Genomic DNA, 23,797 nt, shown 5'->3' with positions numbered 1-23,797 from the left:
TCTGTTTTGAGATTCCAAAGGATTTTGTAGGCCAAGTGGGAATTTAACTGTGAGAGAAAAATGTGCTTAATATTCAGGAGCAAAGATGAGTGGTCCTGGGCAGGGAATGAGAGCTGAATAAGAAGGAAGGAAAACTTAGCTTAGCAAATGCTTAGCATTATAGGAAGGGTCACAGCGATGGCTTTGAGCAACTGCGGGTTATTTGAAATCCTAGGTATCCTGGGAACCAAATTGGTTTTTACACAGATAGCAGCTTCTGTTGTGGTGATGTCATGAGATTTACAAGGCTGCACAATGAGCTGCTTGTTTGCAGGCGCGCATGGGAGGCTGGGCTGAGCATGAAGCGCACCTGCGTGTTCTGTAAGGTCCCCACCTTGATTGGGTTGTGTTTTCTGGTTCCGCTTGTTGAGCTACAAAGTGCACAGATGATTGCATGATTTGAGGTTGCTGGCACCGATCCATTCAAGAAGGTGCTGATGTCTCCCGATAGACACATCTTTCACACTGTCTCTTGTGAACCTGGCTGGGTACAAACCATGAGAACCAGAGGGCCAGAGAGAGAGGCACAGCCGAGGGGAGCAAGGATCAATTACCCTTTGTAAGTTTAGCAATCGGCTACGGGGCACATAAGGAGCTTAGAGGAGCTCAGCAGCGTTCAAGCTAATTGGCAGCTTTAAACTGCTATTAAGAGCTCCCACACCTTTTGCTCAAAGAAGCTGCACAGTGACAGCGAGCTGGTGCAACTTTCTGCTTTCTAATCACAATTACCCTGCCAGGCCAATTTTAGCTTTATGCCTAATTTTTGCTTCTGCTGCTAGCTCCTTAGCTCTCATTTTTTAGGATTTTGCAAGAAAGCTCGAGACTGTTGGCACACTCAGCATCTGCTCACTAAACTACTCGTAAGATTTTAAGACTTGTGGTTTCTTTTTTGGAGCGACTCCATGATTTTCCCTTTTGAAAAGAAAATCTCGGTGAAACTGCTTGCATGGTTGTGGCCTAACTGAATTTGTGCTCTCGAGCTTCCACAGGATGCTCGGGTACCAGGGAACACTGAAACCTTTTAGCAAATAGTAGGGGCTGAGGGTGGTAAATGTGTTAGCACAGATCTTGGGAAAGGTTTGCTTTTGAATTGCATGTGTTATGGGGAAATGAGAGGGGAAATCTTGGCTGATCTCTACCATAGTCTCAGCCTTGGTGTGAAAACTACTGAACTTTTGATAGGCAAAGTAGCGATGTTGCAAGTGCAGGGCAGATGTACTGACTCAGGACCAAGTTAAATTGGCAGAGCCCTCCGGGAGCTCAGCTGGGGGAGCGAGCCTGCTGTACCTTGCTCACTGCCGGCCGTCTCTTGTACAAACAAGCCAAATCTCTCCTAGGGAAGGAATGAAGGGGTGGGAATGATGTCAGCAATGGAGAGGAGAGACAGCAAGAGCTCATCCTTCTGGGAGATGCCAGGCTTGTTGAACAGTAGCATTCTGTATTTTGTCTCCCGCTGGTTGCAAAGGAGACAGCCCTTGGCTGGCTATTAGGTGTTCACTCATCTGATGACTTAGCTCTTCCCACATAAAAATTGCTTCTTACTTTTTTTTTTTTTTATGCAGAAAATTAGGAAATCTAAGAATCTGGCTGGTACCTCTGGTAGTGGACAAAATGTTGTGCTCACTCTTTGAGCTTTAAAGGTGAATCTTGCTTTCTGTGTGTTGAGGTGAGACTGCTACATGTGAGAAATTCAGAGCAGAAAGGCAACCCTTCTCCCACCCCATCACAGATCTCATCAAAGCTTTCCAGCAGGTGATGGAAAAAAGCTGTGCCCTTATCTGTTTGCGGAAGAGACATACAGTCCTCATTCAGAGGAGGGCAAGAACTTCAAAACCTTACCCGTAAGCAGTGAGCAGCAGATACCTTCAGACTTCTCATCTCTAAATTTTAAGAGATTCTTTCACCCAGAGTTGGCATACTGATGGTAGGGAAATGGAAGCACACACAATAAGCATAAAAATTGCCACAGTGATATTCCTATGAGGGTACAGGGCATGAAAACTGCACCTGACTGAACAGTTTTTACATGAATCTGTCTGTGGCTTATGAGGTTCTCCACTGGGATAATGGAAAACCAATTTTTAGACTATGCCTGATCACTGCCACTCAATAAAAGAGTAGTGGAAAGTTAATAGGTTAGATTGGCAAGATTGGCCTATACTAGAAAAATTAATGATCTTGTGAAGAATTTGCGTTGCAGTGCCAAATACATTGGAACCTGAGAAAGTCATGGCGCTGGTCATGGCTTCTGCCAGCTTCTAAAATACCATTTTCACCTACTTAAACCTTTTATGGCTTTATTCTATGCAGAATGGATTTTCCAGGTTGCATCTTGGCTGTAACCACTTGGCGTGAGAGCTTTTGAGATCTCTGAAATCTGATGGTTTGACTAAGCTTTCTTTACCTCCTACCCATGATGTTAGGTTTCCATACAAGAATTTGGTTAATCATTGCATGCAGCTGCCAGAGGAGAGCAACTGGATTCAGCTGAATTGAGGGCTAGTCGTTGGATGTGTAACGAAGTTTGTTGAGTGCAGCTCTTGAATATAACAGGAAGAATTCACACTAGATACTTACCTCTGTAATAACATCCTACATAAAGAGCGTGGCTGTCATCCCAAAGGATCTGCTTATGCTTTCTACACTTAAAATAACACCTACTTCACCAGGGAGATCTGTTGCTGACCACAAAAATGTAGGTACCTCTTAACTGAAATGGAGCTGTGCCACACAGTGATTTAGAGGGGCAAGTGAGCAATACTGTATCTCACAGTAGCTACAAGAAGCTTCCTAGAAAACCTACAGGCATTGCCCATGTTGTGATTTGAAATAAAGTGGTAGGATTAATGGTTTTATTTATATATTTTGTACTGGACATACCTCTAAATGTGTTGTGATTCAGAGAAGAATTAATCAACCCTAAATGACATGTTTTCTCCGTAGCATGTGAGTCTCTGCATTACCACACACGGTATGTGCTGAATTTTCTTTGTCGTATTATACAATTAGTCATGAGTGTTGTATGTTCTGTGGTGGGACATGGTGGTTGTTGTCCATACAAACTTGAAGGATGAGTGTCCCCTCCTTCTCCCAAGTGAATTTGTGCATCACAATAGGTTTTCTTTGAACAGTTGTTTCTGATAGTGTCTGTCTGCATTTCTGCTTGGATCAGAAACCATTGCGTATGGCTGGGAGTTGGTTTGAGAAATAAGAACTGTAAACAAAAGCTATATATATCAGCATGAGAGAAAGTGGAAGTTGTCTTGATTGTGCTTTTCCTAGCAGACCTTCAGTAACTGACCTCTGTCGTCATCTGCTCTGTGTAAGTGTTGAGACATTGTCCCTCTTTTAGCTGAGCCAGGGTTGCTCCGACATCTGTGTCTGCTCTCAGGGCAGTGGCACTTGAATTCTCTTCTGTTTTAAATCCAGATCATGCAGATCTTCGTCTGAGCGTCACACAGCTGTCTGCAATAGTTGCATATACACACACAGCTGTATGTCACATAACTGTGCTATTGCTGTTTATTTTCACTTGCATTAGTGACTTCTTTTGCGGAAATCTTGCTGTATTACAAGATGCAGGTTTAAGGGAATGGAACATGTTGAGACACAGTGTATTTCCCTTTCTGCCATATCTTTCCCTTGAATCATGAGCTTCATCAGCTTTTAGAGATGGTATAAGTTTAGTGAAGGACTTTTAACTGCTATTTGTCTTTGAAGCTTTCTGTCAATAATAAGGCTTGTTTCAGCTTCTGTTCAGCTGCTTGATGAAGGTTCAATGTGATGATTATTTGAACTGGACTGCATGCTCGTGCACAGCTGGATAGGCTTGGGGTAGTGACAAGCTCTCAGATGACAGCACTTGCCTAAAGTTCTCTGAGTCCTGTCTCTATGGTAAGTACATAAAACACGATGGAAACATTGACATTGGGCAAGTAGACCTGTTGTCAAAAGGTGTTAGGGCTTATACTAATCTCTCTTCAGGGGAAAAAAAATCCTCCCTGCATAAAAACTTGGCCACTACATTAGTTACTCAGCTGCTTGGCAGCTCCTCATTGGAAATACTAGGAACAGAATACAGACCCTAATAAAGTTGATGAAAATTTGGCAACTACTTCAGTAAGCCCGTGATTTCACCATAGGAAGAGTGTGGTTCAGAAAAGGAGCTTTGACACATGCCAGGGGTGCTCTTGTCATCACTGGGATGGAGGTTTATTGCTGTGTTTTTACTGATGGTAGGTAGAGAGTGCTTTTTGGCAAGGAGACTAAAGGCATGAATTTACCTTTAATGTAGTTTTGTTGCCGTGATTTCTGCTAATTCTGTCCTTTTCACTAGCTCTGAAGAGGAGAGAAGATGCTGCTCTTCTGATTGTAGAAGAGCTGTTGGGGACTAAATGACACTGGAACACCTGTCATCTCTTGGAAATAATTCTCTGATTCTGCCCATTGCCTGCTTTTTGGAAAGTATTCTCCACTCGAAAATGCATTTGGAATTTAAAAAAAAAGAATTGTTGCATACTTGCAATGGAAGATTCAGAAATGTTCCCATCTGATAGCACTAGTACTACTCCCTAAATACTGCAAAACTGCTGTCAGTTTTCATAAAACCACTTAGCCTTTCTGTGGGGATCAGCTTGGCACTGGCTGCTTCTTTCCTTGTTCCCTCGCCCTGCACCAGTCAACACTTCTTTTTATTGTTATGTGGTTATGGCAGAACTTCCCCCCCCCCTTTTTTTAAATAAGTTCTGTACTTAAAGAATAATAAGGTACAAGTTGTCATTTGGCTGACAGAAAGGGAGCTTTGTGGATATTTATAACATGCCTAATGGCATTTCAGAGCCCTGAGGAAAAACAACGCAGTTTCCAATCTTCAGCTATGTCGGATGTGGCAGGCGAGCAGTGGTGCTCTTCTCAGTTCAGCAGGGGAGGATACACCGAGAAGGGGATTTTTTCCAAGCTGTTATTTAACTGATATTAGCATATGAAGGCGCATAAGGCATGACCTTTAATCCTGTGTGTAGACTAACTGATCTGCTTGCTTGAATGCCTCATTGTAATGATGCAGAATGGAAAGGATTGCATCAGACCAGAGAAAGAAGTCTTCTGTCACCAGAACTTGCATATTTAGGTGTGTGGCTGCATGAGCCCATTCCACACGTAACGTCTGCAAACTCAGAGCTTTCAGATACACTTCCCTGATTTCTTCTCCAACTCCTGTCTGAAACTGCATTCATCGGTGAGTTACCTCCCAAAGCACAAGCCTTCCTGTACGAGCTGATAGATAGTAGGCCCGAAGTGAAAAAGGACAGCCCTGACTTTTGGTCTTTCCAGAAGTGTAAGTGGTCCTAGTTACACATGGACTTTTTGCCATTCACTTCCATAGCGATTCAAACAGTGGTGGTAAATTAGTTTTATGGGGCATTAGTGGAAGAGGTCAGTGGGTTTTATTACATTCACATGAAAAGTTGGAGCCAAGAATGTAAAACGAAAACTGACGATGAAGAGTACCAGAAAGCAGAACAGGGTTTGTGAAGCGACTGAGTGTGTATGTGATACTGTGTAAAGTCCCAAAGAGTCTTCAGTCTAAACTGGTAACATACTGAAGTTCTGAAGTTACAGCTGTTGTGAGAGGCTCCAAAGAGGTCGACCATGCAAGAAGGCTAGCTGAGAAATAATTAAATAGGTGGGACAAATGCACCAAAGCTACGCTGCGATTTTTGTTGCAGAGAGTTTTCTTGTAACATGTATTCAGCATCCATCTAGTTTGCAAGATGGGCTTGCAGCATCAGCCTTGGGGAGAGGACTGAAGTTACAGGATCTGATACATCAGAAAACCAGCTTGCAGCTGCTGCTCTTTGTTGAAGAGAGCACTTGGTCAGCTTGCAGGGGTGGTGGGGCTGTGTCCCGACGTGTTCAAAAGGATACCAATACAAACACAAAATATTAATGCTGTGGTGTTCTCTTGTGGTGATTGACAGCTCCAGACACCGAGATGGCATGTTACTGCGCCAGCAGCCTGTGGAAAGCTGTTCTGACATAGCCAACCCACTTGGCAGCAGAGCCATGGCTGGCCTGCAGTGCCTGATGACTCAGTTAAGTCCTGGAGTTGTTATTGCAGTGGAAGAAGTCGTTCTGTTCTTTAATTCCTTTGTGCAGCCTATAGATCTGTTGGATGGTACCCTGCCAAGGCTTGTAGTTAGTAGAAATTATAATGCGAAAGTCTTTCGGTGCTGGGCGAGTTGTGACTGTAGATTCTGCATTGGAGCTAATGGTCCGGAAGGGTTTTCTGTTGCCATGAGAAAGTCTATCAGCAGTTCAAAATGTAGTTTACTTGGTTATCGCTCAGCGTAGCAGCTGGAGGCACTCTCTCGCTGCTAGCCCACCCACATGAGCAGGACGGGGCACGCCCTCATCCTTTTTTCCCCTTGGTGATTTATCATGTGCTTTCATTACTCAAGAGACTAGATCCCCAGAGCTCTGGTCTTCACATTTCTTTGCACGCTCATGCTGGGAGCCCATGGCTTCCTCCTTCTTGCTCATTTTCCCTCTGTTAGCTCGTTGCTCGTAGGTTTGTCTTGCTTAGGTGTGGGTAGGGTTCATGTTCTGCTGTTTGGGAAACCAAGGTCTAAGCAGGAGCAACAGTGGTTTTATTTTGCATCTGGTTAGGTGTTTGGTTGGACACCATGATAAATGTGAGTTGAAGTTGTGCCAAAAATCTACCTGGAGGGTTAATTTCTATAAGATGGACAAATACGTAACTTGTGAGAGAGTCTGTTGGGCTCCAGGAGTTTGCACAAGTGCACTTTTGCATCACAGAGATTATGGTGGTTTCCCTTAATTATGCTTATGCCAAAGTAGAGTTTTGGGCAATTTTTAGACACACAGCGTTGCTTGTCACTCTTGGAAACCAAGCTTTGTTAGGAGAGGTAACTGTGGAGCCTGATTCTGAATCTCAGCTTCTTCCCTGAATTCTCTCACCTGAAATTAAGGGAGCAAAGATGCATTTATTATTCAGAGTAGTAGGAACCATGCAGTCCTCTTCTTTTTCTTGCTTACAGGTATCAGATTGCCTGTTGCAAGCATTCTGCCGAACAATCATAAAAATCCTAATGCAACATGAGATTGAACTAGGTACTGAAAGCCATCTTTCAAGTTAATTCTCCAGCTTTAGAAGTTGACACGTTCCTTTCAATGCGGAGGCAAAGGTGCCTATTATACGCAGGAAAAGAGCGTGAAGATGTTGCAGCTTTTTTAATAATTAGGTGGGATTTGGCATACACAGGGTCTGCAAGGAGTGAAGTCAGTTGGAGGGGTTCATTACTCAACGTTTAATGCTTGTGTTTGGACTTGCACTGTTCCTTGCAGCTGGGAAGGTGCTGGGTGTTTGAGGATTCGCTGGCCTCTAGTGGTGAAGCTGTGTAGAAGCTACAAGAAGCATCTGTGCTTAGCTCTGTGCAAGCGCTGGGTTATTAGTATGTGTACTAAAAGGAAGCTAATGTTACAAAACACTTTGGTTTTAAACACTCATTTTGCCTCATGGTCTCCTGAAACAGCTGAAGGAGGTCCTGGACTCCTATGCAGCAAGCCCCTGATGCAGTGTCTATTTTAGACCCCTTAGAGGTAGTTCAGGGACTTTAGGAATCTACAGTGTATACATTGAGAATGGCTGATTTTTTTGCAGGTAAAGTTGTATAAAACTAGGGTGCAAGGTAAAACCAAAACTTAATGTTATAAAGCAACGAGAACTTAATCTCAAAACTTTAGAAAGAGATGACTTGAAACTTTTCTAAGTTTGTATAAATTTTGCTACCCATGGCTCTGTTGTGTACATCCCTTTTTCTATTATTCATATAGCATTTCTGTCTCCTGTAGAGAGATTTTTTTAAGTTGACTGCACACTTAATTCCCAGGGCAGCCTTCTTTGCACCCAGTCTTCTTGTAGCACTGACAGCATACCTTGCTGCTCCACGGCTTTCTCTGCTTTTGAGCTTGGCTGCTTGGCAGTGAAGTCTGTCTGCTGCACTTGTTCATGTGCTTTCCTTTCCTAGTCTTGGAGAAAAACTTAGTAGTGAGCGGCAGAATGTGATATGTAGCTCAAGCCTGAGAGACTTAAGGGAAATTGATTTTAAAATAAATTTTAAAAGATAGCACTGGGAGCCAAACAAGTTGGATTTTGGTTTGGTTTTGGGTTTTGTTTAGTTGGATGGTTTTTTTGTTTGAGTTTTGGCACTATAGTGGCTGTGGCTAAATGAAAATGCTGGAAGACTCCTATCTGTCACAATTTAATCAAATAGCATCCCTACCAAAAGATGATAGTAAGCCCTTCTCAATTAAATGGCCATCCCTTTGAATTTTTCCCTCCCTTCTTCAAGCCTGCCTTCCTTGGTCCACATCTTCCTTCCTATGTACCCTTCTATGATTTAGGGTACATTCAGGGCCCTACCCATGTAACCACGTTTTTGAAAAGGGAGTGGAGGGAAGATGAAGTTTGCATGAGAGCTCTTGGTCTTTTAATTATACTTCACTCTTTGACAAAGACATTTATATTCATCTTGGGTATTGCCATTTTTGTAAGTCATGCTATAGATAAATAAGTATTCATAGTGTACCTTATGTAGCGTTCCACATGGGTGCCTCCCAGGATTAGCATTTTGTCTTTTAATATCCTGAAACAAGCACTGCTAAGTACAGATTGCAGTTTTGGTTCACATCTAGCTGCAGAACAGCAAAAGCAAAGAAGGTGGTTAATGACACATGCTAATTGTTCTGGCGTCACGGTTTTCTCTTTGCAGATGTGAAAGGGCCACCTACACACAGACTGTCCTGCGGCCAGTCTCCCTACACTGAAACGACAACATGGGAGAGGAAATACTGCATCCTGACGGACAGCCAGCTGGTGCTGCTCAACAGGGAGAAAGAGGTGAGAGAAGCTCGTGTTGGCCACTCAGGATTTACCTTTTGGCCTTTATTGGTAAAACAGGAAGGCAGCTTTTTTCATCTCCCCTTTATTTTGTTCACAAGTTTAGTGAAATGTGTGAAAGGGGGGGAAAAGGGGAGCTAACCTATTCTGCGTATGGATGGCATGGCACGCACAGTTATAATCCTGCTGGCCCAGATGCCAGTTGCATGGAAGAGGTCACAGCAAACTGTGTGCATCCGAACCTCCCTCTTGGGGTTTTACAGCCTGCATTTAAGTCTGCCACTACATCTTCCTATGTTATTGCTGCTTTTAATGGTAGCTAAAGCCACCACAGCTATGTAAACCTACCTCCTCACGTCGGTGCAGACATAAAGGTAGGGAAAAGTGCAGTAAATGTGGGGGGAAAGGGGTTTTTTTGTGTCCGTATGGAAGTGCTGGGCAGAGGAGGTGTGTGCAACCTTCACACTGTACAATCAACCTTGCTGCAGTCACAAGGTAAATTGTTTGAGACCGAGGTTTGCCCTCTCTTGCTAAACGCAGCAAGGAAGATTGGGTGCCCCTTAGCATGGATACTCAAAGCTATTGCAACCATCTTTGCTTTAATTATAAAATTACTCTCTCTATACATAGCATGGCATTGTGCCTTGCCATGAAGGTAACGTCAATATGGTAAAGAATAGGCATGTTTTAGTTGATTGAAACACTGAACAAGCAAATGCTGATAATTCCCTTCTCCTAGACTACACTACGGTATGTTTTTTCTTGTGATATTTGATGTCTATAGACTGTCACGAACACATGAGCTTTAGAAGCATTTGATAATGCTCCTGGGTTTGTTTGTTTGTTTAATTATTCTGGTGTAGATTTAACCTGCTTAAAAATAAGTATTTCAGGAGGAGCTATAAAATAGGAATGTTTTCAAATTACTGAAATAGATTTTATCACATATAAATGCCCATGAATTTGAGTCTAATACCATGGTTTCCTACATTTGGAGAGGACCTGAATTTTTGTGCGTTTTCTTGATTCTTTTGAAGCTGCTGTGTACAGGCTGTGTACAGGCTGAGAGTATGAGACCTGTTTCTGATGTAGCACTAAATATTATTCATCTTCAGCTGTGATCAGGTTTATTTACAAGGGCTGAAATATTTCGTTGCATAGGGAGCGTAGGAGGAAATGGTTTAGAGCAGGACTTGAGTTATTAGAAGGGAACAACATCAATGCTAATGCATGGGAGAGGTGATCAAACGCAGGGAAAATGGAAGGCCCATATCATGATGTTTGTTTACTATGTAGTTCTTTTTCTAGTCTGACAGGACTGTCACCTAAGGAATTAAAGTATATACTGAAGAAACTTAAGGACATGTGAGAATTATTCCTAAAACTATACTGTACCAGCACAGCTGGGCTAAAAGGATGCATCTCATTAAAGAAATGTAATTGAAAACAACACTGGCTCATATCACAAGTCATTTTCTGAAGGTGGTAATCATGCACTTATGGGTTCTTAATTTCTCCTACTGCATACAGTTAAAAGCATTTTGCTGGGAGTAAGATGAGTCTTTTGCTTAGATCCTGAGGAGTAAATATGGGAAGTCTGATGTAGCACTGGTGTATTAAGTCATTATATACTATGTTTAAATACACTCTTTTTTTTTTTTGTCAGAAGCTGGAGAAATTCAGTATCAGGCTATACAGAGCCTGGGGTTTTAAATACAGCAGTAATCCCAAAAAATCGAGCAGCAGAGTAAATCTTTGCAGCGTGCTCTCAAAGGAGCCTGCCCGCACTATCACAATGAGAAATAACTTGTTTTGGGAAATGCTGCATGTAGATGGGCCAAGCAGATATGCCTTTGGTGCAGGTGTGACTCCACATGCTGATAATGTGATTTGTTTCAGAAGCTAGTAGCTGGAGTCAGATTTGCCATTCTGATTTTCAAGTAATTTGGGACTGCTGTTAAGTGAAAGGAAAAAGGGAACTCCTTGCAGAGTCATGAGTACTCTGTAGGAAAATAAAAGGTTGTTTTAATCTAGCTTCTGAGTCTGTACACATGGCAGTGGACATAGAATCCCTTGTAGAAACACGAAACATATAGGAGTAGAACAGCCAGTTAACAGAGAGACACAGAGCTGATGCTCCGGATTTACACCCTCTTCTAATTTTTTCTGAAATAGAAGTATCCATTGTAGCTTTCATGAGAAAGAGAAGGGGAGGCGACTTGGTTAAATTTTACTTGGCAAGTCATTCAGAGCCGAAAGAGGCTCTATGAGATGTGATCTAGAAGTGAGAGTGAACACAGGCCTAAGGCAGCAATGGGGAGAGTTGCTTGGGAAGAGCATAATGATTGAAAAGTATGTAGGAGGGGAATCAAAAAAAGCCCATGGGTGGGACCACAGGTACAGGGAGCCTAAGCAAAAGACCAGGTGAATGAGGAAGAGGGAGGTTACTTAAAGAAGAAAATTGAAGATTATGTTTAGAGTAAAATTATTGGAAAGGTGATGCTGGAAGAGGTTTTTTATTAACCCAAAATGATGTGATAGGCAACAGGAGCTGAAGATGGAGAGGATCCTGCTCTGAACATGGAAATTGCTGGTAGAGTGGGTAGGTCAGAATTTCTTCAGACTGCTGAAGAGGATCTTAGAAACAATGTGAGGGACAGAATGAATACCCATCAGTAAGGGGGTGGGTGTGGTGGAAGAAGGAAGAGATGTTAACAGCAGAGTGCCCTTGCAGCGGAAAGGGAGCACTCGCATCATCACAGGGCTGGTGTAATTTGAAAACTGTGAGTCTGAAGCATCTCATTTTATTCTCTGTGCATCTGCTTTGTTATTTCATGGAATAAAAATTCAAGAAGCTTAGCCTGTGTGAAATTAAAAGGGAACAGAAATGTTTGATGTTTATAATACTTTGTGAAATCATTATGCAAGTATGTATGTCAAAGCCAAAAAGTAGGAAAACATATACAAAATGCAAACAGGTAAATGAAAGATGTCTTAATTGTTTTGGGTATATTGCTAAGTTTGGTTTCTTTCAGTTAATGCTGTTAAAATAGAGCATTATGAATTGCACAGATTTTTAAGACTGAGGGAGCAGTACAGAAATAAACAGAGTAGTAAGAAAACTCTTTTCTTATAACATGCCACCACTATGGATTTATTGTCAAGGCAGTTTGGATAGAGTACGTGCAAGAGAGATTTTGTGCTTGCAAGCATAAGAGTAAGTTGGAAATCAGAGAAATTTTGAGGTACAACTTGATCCAAAAAGATCTGTAATTACTCAGACAAAAATGGTCTGATGGTATCACCTTGTGCAGTGTAGAAAAATATTAATTACTTGACACCTTGTCAACTTTATAAAATGAAAATAGGTGAGACTGAAGAATGAAGATTATTAATGAAGGGAAGAGATTGGTGCCCAAAAAGTAAGTAGAAAGGAAATGAATCCCTGTAGGGATGTGAGTGATGACTTAGCAAATAAGGAGTCACGAGTGACAGGAGATGTGCAATTACTACTACATATCATGGTGTGGTAATATCTAGCAGCATCTTCCAAGACTGGGACAACAGGTCTAGATTGATTCACTTACAAATCAGGTATTTTTTCTACGAGGAAAACAGTTTCCCACTGTCAGGAAGGTGTAGGTATTTCCATCGTTTGCGAAACCTGTTCCATAAGGTAAGAACACAGTAAAAGTGTCTGCAAAATCAGTGCCATTTAAACAGGGAAAGGGAATGAGTTAGTGTTTATGAAGGGCGGTTTCAGATAGATAATCCATTGCACAGCACTTTCATGAGGGATGTGACAAATAGCTGCATCTCGTTTTGGGCTGCTTTTTAGTTCGTCTTTGTCTGTAACTTGGCTGCTGTCCTGCTTTTCACTGTGTTAGACATTTCCTTTTTCCTTCCTGCACCCAAAACCTCATCTTCCTTCTTGGATTTAGAGGTGGTTTTAATCACGGGCAAAGGATAGTAGAGACCTACATTCACTGTGACAAGATCTACTACTTATTGGTGCTGGTGACAGAGGCCAGTAGCAGGACATCTCTGATGTATTTTCCTACTCTTACATCTCCTGTGACTGACACCAGTAGTGGAGCAACAGTGATTATCCCAAGAGAAAATAGCAAAAGCAAACACTGCTGCTTGGGGGCCCCAGGGGAGGTTCTTCAGTAACACCCACTGCCATTCCCAAAAGACTTGTCACATTGGTATCTTACAGCAAATATATTTTACCTGTAAATAGGAGTTTGTCAAAGCTGAACCCAGTTGTAAGAAAAGATTTGCTTCAATTCTCAAATGAATTTAATTATTTATTTTCCAAAAGCCCAAAGAAATGTTAGTTGTCAACATGTTCAAAGTGGATTTCTATGTCAGAATTTTAGCAAGCTTATAACTTCCTGGAGGAAGGTAAAAATTAAAATGAATTATTTAACTATTTTGTTGACATGATTCCAAACTTCCTGACTATTGTTCAGAAGAGATTGCAAGTTCTCAAGTTTTTGTCCTGAATCAGTCTTTCCAATCTTGAAAAATCTATCTGCAATGAAGAAACTTTTTTTCCTTTCTCTTTTTTTAAAAGAGCCTAGCTCAGTTTGCCTTTAAGAGGCATTAAATGCTTGTAAAGTTCTTACTACTATTTCTTCTGAAATCTATTCATTATCAAACTACTAGAAATCCCAAATATAGGCTTTTTATACTTAAAAAGCATGTTCACTGGCAGGTGAGCTGTGATGCTTTTCAAGATTTTAGAGTCCGAGCTCTGAACCCGTCCTTGTTAAATTGTGAAATTTGCCAGTGAAGGGTGGCATATGATCAAAATTGTCGAGGTTGCCAAAATTATCGGGATTTGGACTGTCCCTATGTACCTTTTTGTCCCAGAGTTACACTGCTTGGAGTCCAGCCCTGAACCAGCAGCTTCAACACATCAGCTGAGGGTCGGACAATTCCCAGGTTGGTGAAGTCTCAGCAGGGCAAAGAACAGGATAACAAAGCTGGATGGAAAAAAAAAAAAGAGCTGAAAGCCTAAATTGCCATTGGAGTCCTGACTCTGCAAGACTTTGTCATTCTCTTCGATCCTTTGCTGAACTGCTTGCTGCAATGGCAGGGGCTGGAGGAGGGTTCGGAAGATTGCAGATGTCTGGCTTGATGTTTATGTGGTATTTAGTTGTGTGCTTGCTTGTGTTCCGGTGCCACCCAATCTGTGAATCCGTTTGAGCTACCACAGAGCAGTTTATATACCTTTCTAAAAACATGTCCAGCCCCAAGAGATGCAGAGCTGATGACCAAGCTCATTTTGCATGTTCATGAAGCTGTATTTTTTAAGAGCAGGCTGATCTTATGCTAAGCAGTAAATACTGGTCCTGCAGTCCTGGATTTAGTACTTTTTTCTCAGTATAGACTGAGACTATGGTTTTGGAGGATTGTTACGTAAAATAACACAGCACTTTTAAGTCAGAATTAAGGGGGGATCTTTTTTAGCTACTGTGCTACTTTAATCTTGTCCACGAAATTGTGGGATGTTTGTATATTCTCTGGTGTAGATCAAGCTATGTAGCATTAAAATGTTGTTCCTTACACAGTTTATGGAATTATTGAGTGAAACAAACAGTATCATTTTTTTTCTCAAGCCACTATAAATACGCTAACAAAAGCAGGTTTTTTGCTGGTGTGGACTGTACTGCACTAGAAGAACATAGCTACACCAATGAACCTTTTTTTAGTGTGCAGTCTAACTGTGTTTTCCTAGTCTGGACAAATGTTAAGTACAAAAGGCTAAGTGACCCAGAATTAGGACCTGAGCTCTCAGACAGTCTTCCTGTTAATGGCTCAGTTCCTCTTTGAAGATAAATCCTATCTCTGGTATGCAGAAGTAGATTTGGTTTTGACACCAACTCCGGTGTGCTGCAGCTTGTTTGCTTTTCCCAAGGACACAAAGGACAGCCTGGCCTCAATCACCATTCTCCTCCTCACCCTCGGGAGCAAGTCACTACATCCATAGCATCCTCTTGGCTATCGTCGCTGTTGTTATATACACTGTTATCAGGGTGGTAGTACTGCTTTTTTTCGCGTCGGTGAATTAAAAGAATGTTTCTGTCATCCCATGTCCGAAAGCACACACAGATACTGAAGAGGTATAATTGAAAGAAAAGGGACTATATTAATTTCTCAGTTAAAAAATCTAATAGTGGAGAAGTCTACCCTGCAGGAGCTGTATTGGTATAGAGCTAGCAGTTAGGTGTAGATACAACAAGTTCACTGAGAAAGGAGGATCACAGGGTGGTAGCTTGATGCTTTTAAGGTGTGCTGAAGCAGGTGTGTCGTGTGACTGTAATAGCTGTTCTGGAAATACAGCTTGCAGCATCCCACCAAAAAATGCTCTGGAGGAAATCAGGAGAGGCAGAAGAGGCGGTGGAGCAGAAGAGCCTTTAGAAGGGAATAAGAATAAATAGAGCCTCCAGATGAAAACTGAAAATCTGTGAACTTGATTGAATGAACGTGGCATAAACTAACAAAATTAGTCTCTGCTTCATGTCCTAATGTGTTCTCGCACGGAGATCGTTTGGCAAAGGAGCTGCTGTAAAAATCTACCAGAAAAGAAAGTAGCCTTAACGGAATAACCACGAGGGATTTGGGATACTTGTTTTGAAAAATGAGCACTGTTTGAAGGAGACAAATAGACTAGCATAGTAACAAATAGCATTAAAAAAAATGACCTTAAGAGAATGCTAAGTGCTTAAAAGTCAGGAAATGCCAGAACTAGTTTGTGAGAGCCATTGTAGCGCAGCCTGTTTCTAAAATAGTACAGTATCTTGTACATCTTTTACAACCTTCAGTACAAATGAATAATATCTTTTTGTTTGCTATTAATACTTGGTTTTCAGAGATGATTGAAGATACAAAAGGATAAGCAGCACAGGAAATATAACGGGCTTCTATTCCTTTAGCTGCAAGCTGTCTTTTACATAGCTATATGAAAATAAATTGCCATATTGCATGTATCAGAGTTGTACTGTTGAAGCCAATGTCCTCTTCAAAAGTGCACTGAGATGTTTTGGGCACTGAGGGGCTGTGCCTGCCTCTAGCCCCTTGATGCTCTCTCTCTCTGTCCTGGTTTCAGCTGGGAGAGAGTTAACTGTCTTCCTAGTAGCTGGTACAGTGCTATGTTTTGAGTTCAGTATGCGAAGAATGTTGATAACACTGATGTTTTCAGTTGTTGCTCAGTAGTGTTTAGACTAAAGTCAAGGATTTTTCAGCTTCTCATGCCCAGCCAGTGAGAAAGCTGGAGGGGCACAAGAAGTTGGCACAGGACACAGCCAGGGCACCTGACCCAAACTGGCCAACGGGGTATTCCATACCATGTGACGTCCCATCCAGTTTAGGAACGGGGAAGTGGGGGGGGGCAGGGATTCACCGCTCGGGGACTGGCTGGGTGTCGGTCGGCGGGTGGTGAGCAATTGCACTGCGCATCATTTGTACATTCCAATCCTTTCATTATTGCTGTTGTCATTTTATTAGTGTTATCATTATCATTATTAGTTTCTTCTTTTCTGTTCTATTAAACCGTTCTTATCTCAACCCACGGGTTTTGCTTCTTTTCCCGATTTTCTCCCCCATCCCACTGGGTGGGGGGGAGTGAGTGAGCGGCTGCGTGGTGTTTAGTTGCTGGCTGGGGTTAAACCACGACACTCTCCCTCATCCCTGGGGTTTCTTCCAACTGTTGAATATAAGGGCTTAAGGTTACCAAGTTACAGCTTCCAGATATGGTAACAGACACCAGACCAACAGCTTTAGGGATAAACAATTTATCTCTAAATAATGTTGCAGTAACAAATACAGATCAGGAGTACGATTATCTGGGTGGTTAACAACAAGAAATGCAGTAACTCAGTAGCACAATTATCCAGGTTGAAATGACAGCAAATCCAGTAATTCACCAACACGGAGCTAAACTTAATATCTGAGCATGTAAAAACCTGCAAAACCATAGTCATAACCATGATTATCAGGCAGGCCAGCAGGACGCAGGGCATGGCTTCCTCAGACAAGCGACTCAGAGCAGCCAGCAGGCTCAGGGAATTCCTAGCTCCCCAATTGGAGTGTCCTCTTGTTGAGACACGGAAGCACTATCTGGACTTGTTAATCAACCATCACATCTGCTCTCTGGCCCCCTTCTGCGCCAGTTCTTTGGGGTGCATGGGCCCCAGAAATACTGTATAAGGCAGTACTGGCCCCAGGTGCCCACCCCTTGTTAGTGACTCAGTCAAGGAGACAGTGGTTACCATGGGGCCAGGAGCCTGTGTATCTTGGTTCTGGAGACATGTTTTTCCCACTCAGTCTCCATCTTTGGTGACCAGCCTTTCACCAGCTTGAAGGATCTCTGCTGTCTTTTGAACCTCTTCAGATCAATGTGTATGTTCTTCAGAAGGGTAGAATGAAGGATGTCTTCCTCATACTGGAATCAATGTCTTCCTGTTGGAAGGATGTTTTCTGCAGGCTGGGGTAGTCTGGATTGCACCTCTGGCAAGCAGGTAGCTGTCTGAAGGTTTTGTCTGTCTGCCCTTCTCTATGCAAAGTAACTGATGCTTGAATTAACCCATGCTGATCATGTAAACAAAATCAGGATGCACAAAGGTGTCCGTATAAATTCATGAAGTAGTTGGGTACTCTTCCTTATCCTCCAGATCCCTTTGTACATTTTGGGGGATTGGATTAGGACTACATCAGGCTCATTTCTTGTTCCCAGACATATGTGCTGTGGGGCAAAGAGACTGTATTGCTTAGGCTCTTTTAGAGCTCTTGGCTGTTGTCTAAATGCCCTGTAGCTGTAGTGATAAGTAGCATAACTTACCACTTTTTTTTCCAGCATAAGGTCCTCTCTAGCAAAATGCAGTTGTCCAGCCAGGTGTTTAAAGGCAAGGTTGGGGGGGAGTAAACACCGAGGGGTCAAGTTCTGCCAATATTTCAGAAGAGAAACAAGATCTTTATACATTCAGTACTTTTAAAGAGAATTAGCATACAGAATTTTATTACTATGAAATAGTGAGGACCCCAAGCCTTTCTTAGAGCCTTCTGAAGTCCCACTTATAGGATGAGTTTGACTTAATGATAGATGTCCCCTTTCTCCATGTGCCCAATATGACCAGCAGAAAGTCCATTTTTCTCTGACATGCTGTAGCTGATCACTGAATGTGTGCTGAGACTGCAGAAATGCTTTTGTAATCTCAAAGTTTCACATGTAGCTATCTGACCAGCAGCCTCTGCCTGACTTTCCCAGCATGGAAGTAGACAAGGCTGTCTAGCAATGGGTCCGGCACTGGAGAAGCAGTTTCAAAAGGCAGGACTGCCTTGTTAGTCAGATGGGTCGGCTGTGTTGTGACTTTATACCTCTGGAGCGCAGGCTGCTGCACGCCTGCATGCAGCCCTCTCCGGGCTGCATGTGCACTAACGCTCCTCACTGCTGCAGTGCTTGTCCGCAGAGCCTCAGGAATTGCGTGGTAAGGGCAGGCATTCTGAACTGCATCTGAAAGTTATTACCAGATGAGTAGAAAATGGAGTCCTTATCAAGATGGCATATTAACAGCATAGCCCGGTGGCACATTAACAGCTGTCAGCATTCCTTTTACGCAGGTGCCTATCGATGGGGTCCAGGAGCCGCAGGTGGATGCTACCAAAGGGCGCTGCCTGCGCCGGACGGTGAGCGTCCCCTCCGAGGGCCAATTCCCCGAGTACCCACCAGAGGGGGCCGCCAAACTAGGTAAGTGGAAACCTTGGCCACAATAAATTGATTTTAATTTATAGCTGCAAGCTGTTATCCAAGGGCACTGCTTCCCCGGCAGCATCCTTGCAAAGGAGCCTGCTGAGGTGGGTAGCGTCATAGCTAGGTGGTGGTGGAGGTCGTGTGACCGTGGAGGAGTTTGTAAATGCCTCCAGCAAAATGACTTGTAAACAGTAGGATTTATCCAATTTATCAGTGAGGTTATTATGGGGTACCAGAGAAGCTGGGCTGTTGCTGCACACAGGAAGGTTTGTAGCCGTGTTTCGAAGATTACTAGGCAGCCCTGGGATTTACACCTGAGAGCTGCTGAACGCAGGTCAGTACGAATGCAGCTTTTGCAGATAGCTGTAAGTGGTTCCCGCTGTTTTTTAGAACTGTTAGGTGGTTATGTTTTACCTCACTTTGAGTCGCTCTGGAATTTCCTTTGCTTCATATTTTCATAACAAGTACTGGATAACAGGTTTTTCTGTAACTTACCTCATGCCTGTTCAGGGTGCAGTTCCTAAAAGAACCAACCAACTGCCTGCTGCTGTTGGCTATAATTATACATGTTGAAATCTAAGGAAAGCAAAAGAAAGGGCAGGTATTAAAAATGACAGACGAAAGCTCTGTTGCAGTAGTTTCCCAAGTCCAGATTTGGCTCAGTTCCCCCTCTTTATTCCACCCCACCTGTGGTTGCATAAAGAGCATCATTCCAACTCTTTCCAGAAGAAAGCAACCACGCACAAGTGAACTCTTCTTTCTATTCCCAACCTGTGCAAGAAGCTTTCCTTGGCATAGGCTGATAGGATCTAGGAGCAATTCTTTCTTAGTTCAGCTGTGAAAAATACCAGTCCTGGGAGAGAGTGAGCTATGAGGAAAAAGGTAACATGCATCTCTAAATGGTAAAGCAGCCTTGATAACATTGTTATCAAAGGTGAAAAGCAGGTAAGGTATTTTTCATTTCACAGGCTCAGCTGGTTTTTATGCCAAATAATTTTATTCTGCAAGTATATTGCACACAAGTCATTAAAATCCCACTCTTCTAGATAGTTAACTAACACATTGCAAATATAGTACTTATTTATTTGTACTTGCCAATAGCACTATTTAACTCTTCCATATTTGAGGAAATCAGATAGGGTTCTTGTTTTGGATTTGTTTGATTCCTGGATTAGAAGTCTGAAAAGAAGCAGACAGGTTGGGGATTTAGGAGGGAAAGCTGCAAAATACTTGGGGATGAGTGACATAAACAGAACCCCTGTTGGATTTGTTTGTGGCATTTCAAATGCAGCTCTAAATGATAATCTTGTTTTGCCATATGAACAAATAGTCATTCTTGTTCGGAACTAAACCCAGTATTAAACATGTTTACACAGTGTTATAGGCAAAGTACTTCTCCAGATGTGTGGCTAGCGGGATGAATGAAGAATCATATTTGCAACCAGTCTGCACTAGGCAATGAATATTATTTGCAGCTTTGCAAGCTAGAAAGACCTTTAAAATCTAGGATTTAAATGCCTTCTTTTTCTATACCATGTGCAAAGAATGTGTAGAAAAATACGTAGAAGAATTTCTAGACTTCACTGAGCATCTGAGTAGCTGGAAATCCTAGTGTTATGTTTTTAAATGTAACCTTGTAACCTTCTTCATTTTTCTTGAATTGCTATTCTGTGCTATTTGGGTATATGCCTTACTATGTATTTTGCTACAATTTTAGATGCATGTGGCATCTTGTAGCGTGCTATTTGATGTATGCCTGACAAGAACATATTAAAAGTACAAGAGAAACTCATATCCACATGTCTTCTCCATATGAGAGCTGCAACTGTAGTGAATATAGATGTCACAAAGTGTGTAGCTAAAGGAAGTGGGCATGCAGTGGGAGGGGAAGAAGACAGACATGAGCTGGAGAAAAACTAAGCAATGCTCATGCTGTGAGGAAGGATGAGAGTAAGTGGGAGGGAAGGTTATATATAATCTCTGATTGTAGCTCCCTTGGTAGTTCCCTTGTTTTCACATCCTGGTTAGAAACATCTCTTATCATGACTACAGAATTCCTGCTAATGGAAAAAAGTGGTGTGATAGCAAGCAGTGGGAATAGCTTTGTGTCGAGATGTTGAGCCAGAGGACAAACCAGTGAAGGAAACCATTGAACATCTTTATAAAGAGAAAGAAACGGATGGTGGCAGCCAGAATGTATCACCAGCAGTACAGATAACAACCGGACTAAAATAGCTTTGGAATGGACACCAAAAGCTGAAAAGCACAGCAGAGGCAGCTAAAATATCTTGTAGAGAAGTTGCTATGTAGAGCTGATAAGAATATCTAGCTTGTCCTAGGGAAGCATGTGCATAACATGGCAACAGCAGGCGTTGCATCTTATGATGATATCTGAAATAACTACTTGCAGAAGAGCTCCTTAGGGCTGCCTCTAGTGCAGAGGTTAAGGCATAGCAATGGCATTTGTTTTTTTTCCTAAGTAAGGTTGCCATACCTCTCTTGTGATTTATTGATTGATTGATTGATCCTGAAAAAAAGGAAAATCAGGTGATGGAACTCTTTTTCATCTGTAGCACTGCAGTTACACCTTGTATGAAATCTCAAGAGTATTGTATGAGGTCAATCTTTTTGTTAACGGAGCAACTGGAATGGTGTGTGTTCTTCAGGGGCTCGGCATAATCAGCAGTAGTACCCATTCTGCAAATTTTTGTGGCATTCTTTATAGCATTATGCACACATCCTTTTAGCACCATTCCTAGGAAGTGTGGGGGAGAGAAACTACCCACGTTACAGCTGAGAAGTTGAAGCAAGAGATGTGTAACTCTCCAAAGGTCAACATTAAGTCAAGTGTGCTTTACCCAAGGGCTGTTGTAGTCATTCTTGTCGTCTCTTTCATTTTTACCCTTGCTGCAGGGTTGGCTCAGCTGTTCGTGAGGCAGCTGCTGAACCACCATGGTTTACAGTCCCGTGTACTAAGATAGACACCAATTTCCACATACTTCAGTACAGTAAGCTGTAATTTGTGATGGTTCAGCAGCTGCTAGAAGAGCAGCTGAGCCATCCTTTCTGTGCGGACAGAAACCACTGTGGTCACCCTCGAATGAGAGCCGGAGGGGTGGACACAAAGATAAAACACAAGATAGAAAGTGACTTGTTTAAACAGCGAAAACTAATAAGATCATTTAAAAACTGTAACACCAGAGGACACTCACCATCTACTGCTAGCTTAGGAGCTTGCCCTCTGCTTGCAGACAGTGGAAAGGTTGTTTCTAATGTTGGAATTCTTAATTCCTATCTGGAAGGTACACCGTACAGAGTTGTGTCAGCAAGCCATCCGTTAAATATATGCCATGAAATTTCCTGAGTACGTAATCTGTATCATTGTAGTAATACCTCTGTGTGAGTGAATAGGCACGCTCTAAATATGTCATTTTCTTGCTAGGATTTCATCTCTGCAGCACTTACCCAGAGGTGCTTCCATTCAAGGAAGCTAAAAATGTAGCTGTGATGTCTCCCTAACTCCAGCTTGACAGCCTCTTTCCTTCTTCTTTCAAGCATTACTTTCAATGAGCTAATTCTGTTATGAAGTGTGATATAGGCCCTGGAGACCAGCACCTAAATGTTATAGGAAGAGGTAAGATGAAGAAAACTCAAGCTGGTGCATCTCTGGATTGCCTCCATTTCTACTTCAGATCCTGCTCTTTTTCTAACAGGTGTATTTTTTTGCTGTTAGGGAGATTACATCCTTTGTAAAGGATCATTGTTTATAATAGCATATTGGAATTAACCATTCATACAGTAAAAGCATGATTCAGATTTCCACCATTCATACTGTTTGACAGACTAGTAACAGTTATTGCTTCCTTTCCCAAAATAATCCTCTTCTCTCTTACTCTGCTTCCTTCTGACCACCTGCTCACACTAAATGAAAGTTGTTAAGGAGAATACATAGCAAAAGTTTTGATTCTGGCATCTGGGTGCATCTTTGTGGCATTAATAAGGGATTTTTTTGCCTGCATGTGTGAAAATATCAGGAGGGATTGAAAGTGAGGAAATGGTTTGGGTTTTGTTTTTTTAATTTATTTTTAAATTATTAGGAAAGAGCATCATCAGGGAGAGAGTTTTTCAAGATTCTCTGATGCTTAGGCTAGTGTTGATGCAAATTGATTTTCTTTTTATATTTGGAGATGAAGTCATCTGAGAAGAAAATGAAGACTGTTTCACTTGTTGAAACAAGTTAACCCTGTTTTTTCTCAGTCACATCTATGACTACTGAATATGAAGGCTCTTGAGAAAAGGTTGCTGAAAGCAGGTCAGAGGTGAAGATGCTCTTTGCAGATTTTCATTTTGTCCTCACCTTGAGTCACTAGCATTGAGAAATTTTGTTTTGTGTCCAGTCACTTGGACTAATCAATGGGAAAACATAGTTTGTACCCTCTACCCACACTAAATGCTAGGGTGCTTGCTGGTTGTAGCCTTTACTGATCTAATTGTTTTAAACAATATTAACATGGCATGTAGAAGAGGAGCTCTGGTGGAATAGTTCTGTGATACAAGCAAGCAGCCAAAGGTAAGAGGAGAGGAGGCTGGGACTTATTAAACTACCTTTGTTGCTGACAAAAGTGTCTGGAACCACACAAGTAAAGCAGCCTTTTTTTTTTTTCTAAAAATATACTCCAGTTTTTTGGCTGGAGAGAGAATAGCCACCAAGATTGAGGACAATGTGGGTAAGCAAGCCTTACACCTTTTAGGAGCTTCTACACAGTCAGCTCTGCCTAGACAATGTGTACTCATGTCAATGTCTATTCACCTTTGCATAGCTCTCTAGCTCATCTTCCCAACTTTTGTGCTGGTGTCATCTTCACTTCATCAGAGAACCAACTGGCCTTTAGTGCCTTAGCTCTCTCTGTAGAGCACTAATAGCTGTTTCTCAGCTACTGACTCCCCTCCCAGCTCTGCTGCTCTTCTCCCCGTCCCTTGGTACAATTCCATCCATGCAACCTACAGTTATCATCTGTTCTCCTCCTTGGAACAAATCTCCCATGCTCTGATGAGTTGCCATTCTTTGAGTGTCTCTGTAA

General features: G+C 42.2%; 1 protein-coding gene across 6 annotated transcripts in view; it reads left to right on the top strand.

The window, feature by feature from the left end:
- RASAL2 (RAS protein activator like 2) overlaps positions 1–23,797 on the top strand; it is a 196,027-nt gene that overhangs the window by 81,171 nt on the left and 91,059 nt on the right. For all 6 annotated transcript variants that reach the window (XM_052800962.1, XM_052800960.1, XM_052800963.1 and 3 more), the window contains exons 2-3: positions 8,832–8,959; positions 18,587–18,713. In XM_052800962.1, the coding sequence (XP_052656922.1) occupies positions 8,832–8,959; positions 18,587–18,713 (255 nt within the window). The remainder of the gene's footprint in view (positions 1–8,831; positions 8,960–18,586; positions 18,714–23,797) is intronic.

Source organism: Harpia harpyja, chromosome 11 (assembly GCF_026419915.1).
Source record: "Harpia harpyja isolate bHarHar1 chromosome 11, bHarHar1 primary haplotype, whole genome shotgun sequence".
Lineage (NCBI taxonomy): Eukaryota > Metazoa > Chordata > Aves > Accipitriformes > Accipitridae > Harpia > Harpia harpyja.
The sequence above is the reverse complement of the archived record's forward strand: the minus strand, read 5'-3'. Positions and strand labels throughout refer to the sequence as shown.